At 41.0% G+C, this 1978-nt stretch overlaps 1 protein-coding gene across 1 annotated transcript in view; it reads left to right on the top strand.

Annotated features, from left to right (window-relative positions):
* Positions 1–398: 398 nt before the first annotated feature.
* Positions 399–1978, top strand: part of LOC102197751 (gastrula zinc finger protein XlCGF42.1-like) — a 3408-nt gene continuing 1828 nt past the window's right edge. Inside the window, exons 1-2 of the mRNA XM_005755261.2 lie at positions 399–1400; positions 1474–1974. Of these exons, the coding sequence (XP_005755318.2) occupies positions 1509–1974 (466 nt within the window). The 5' untranslated portion in view covers positions 399–1400; positions 1474–1508. The remainder of the gene's footprint in view (positions 1401–1473; positions 1975–1978) is intronic.

The raw sequence follows: 1978 nt of genomic DNA, 5'->3' as shown, positions 1-1978 counted from the left end.
TTGATTAAAAAATACTATATCGGATTCATATCGGTATCGGCAGATATCCAAATTTATGATATCGGTATCGGTATCGGACATAAAAAAGTGGTATCGTGCCATCTCTAGTTTTAACTGTGAATATACTGCTGTGTATTGAAATTCCTCTTGTTTGGCATAGAATTATATTGAACAACATACACAGCATAATCAATAAAATAACATCTACCTAAGTTTTTTTTCTTTGAAAGACGCCCCTTATGTCCATTGTTGTGTTCATCCGTACATAACTAAAAACGATTTAGAGTTATTTATTTAGCCGTGGAGGGTAACAACTAAAAATATGGAATAAACACACATGTAAGCTAAGACTCTCTAAAAAGAAAAACAGCATTGTTGTTCTGCTTTTCATTTTGCCATTTGTTGATTCACTCGAAGAGTGAGAAGCATAATATGGGCCAAGTAATCAGTTTGATATCAATCTTTGGTGATACACCGTCATATTTACATTATTTGTACAATACGAGTGATTTTCTTTGGTACCTGGTTAAACTTAAGCTTTGCTCTGTCTGCAGCAAACTTGCAGGCAGCAGCTTCTCCCCCCTCGCTCACATGCGTAAGTGCTGTCCTCAGCTAGTACCTGAGCTCAGGTCGTACCAAAATTAGGGGGAATTTACGACGGTGTGCAATGTGCTTCGAATGTTGTGTGTTGTTTTTGACAAGACCAAGAAAAAAGTCAGTCGAGACCAAGACCACGTAAAAGTTGTCTCAAGACGTCCAACTCTACTTGTACCTAAAAAAAGAAGATTTATACATGACGCACGTGAAAAGACCTAGGAAAACCGAGTTGACAATAAAAACGATAACAAAATAATGCTGAAAACCGATAAAAAACCCTGAAACCCATGCATTTCACAACCAAGCATCAACTCTCACGACCGGGTACCAAACGACTCACGGACCAGTACCGGTCCGGGGGTTCGGGACCGCTGCTGTAGACTCTCGCCCAGGCTTGCCTGTGAAAAACTAGATAACAGGGGACCATCTTCTAGTGGAGATGCATTATAACTCACCTGTGCATTATAATAAAAGGTGTTGATTGCAGCTGACAGTGTCTGCAGACTTTGATAACTGTGACACCCTCGTGGTTAATCAGAGGGAAATCTGAGTCAGTGTGGATTTGGTTGTACAGCTCTCACACATACAACCTGAACTGCACATTGTAAGTGTGATGTTCTTCAAATTTGAACAAAGTAAAAACTAAAAAACTTTGAAGTCATACGAGCTAATATTTTATTCACAATGTTGAACTTTTACTACTTTTATCCCCAAAATGAGTTCACTTCAAATATTTACCACAGCATAGCGTCCCCAGGCACCTGAGACGTTTGGCAGATGGTGAAACTGTTTATCTTTGTGAGGTAAGAGGGGGCACTTGTTGATGAGCTGAAGGTATAGACCTGATGTCACTGTTTGGGTTCTTTGTCATTACAGGAGAAAGAAGTGAAAGCAGGCCGAAACCTCAGCACATGGATGACATCAACCAAAAACATCCAGCACCAGAAAGTAAAGATGAGCCAGCGGCGATCCCTGTGGAAAAGACTTTTCCTGCTATGAAGCAGCCCAGAAGACGCAAGTGCGCCAACAGGGAGGACAGAAGCTTGAGCTGTGATCAGTGTGGAAAGACCTTTACTCAGATTGGTAGCTTAAAATCACATCAGCTGATCCACATCGGTGGGAAACCATTCAGCTGTGATCAGTGTGGAAAGTCTTTTACTCAGATTGGTCACTTGAAATCACATCAATTGATCCACACCGGTGTGAAACCATTTAGCTGTGAGCAGTGTGGGAAGTCTTTTACTCAAATTGGTAGCTTGAAATCACATCAGCTAATCCACACCGGTGTGAAACCATTCAGCTGTGATCAGTGTGAAAAGTCTTTTACTCAGATTGGTAGCTTAAAATCACATCAGCGGATCCACACCGGTGTGAAACCATT

This window comes from Pundamilia nyererei, unplaced genomic scaffold (genome assembly GCF_000239375.1).
Source record: "Pundamilia nyererei isolate P.nyererei 1_Seehausen unplaced genomic scaffold, PunNye1.0 scaffold01122, whole genome shotgun sequence".
Taxonomy (NCBI): domain Eukaryota; kingdom Metazoa; phylum Chordata; class Actinopteri; order Cichliformes; family Cichlidae; genus Pundamilia; species Pundamilia nyererei.
The sequence above is the reverse complement of the archived record's forward strand: the minus strand, read 5'-3'. Positions and strand labels throughout refer to the sequence as shown.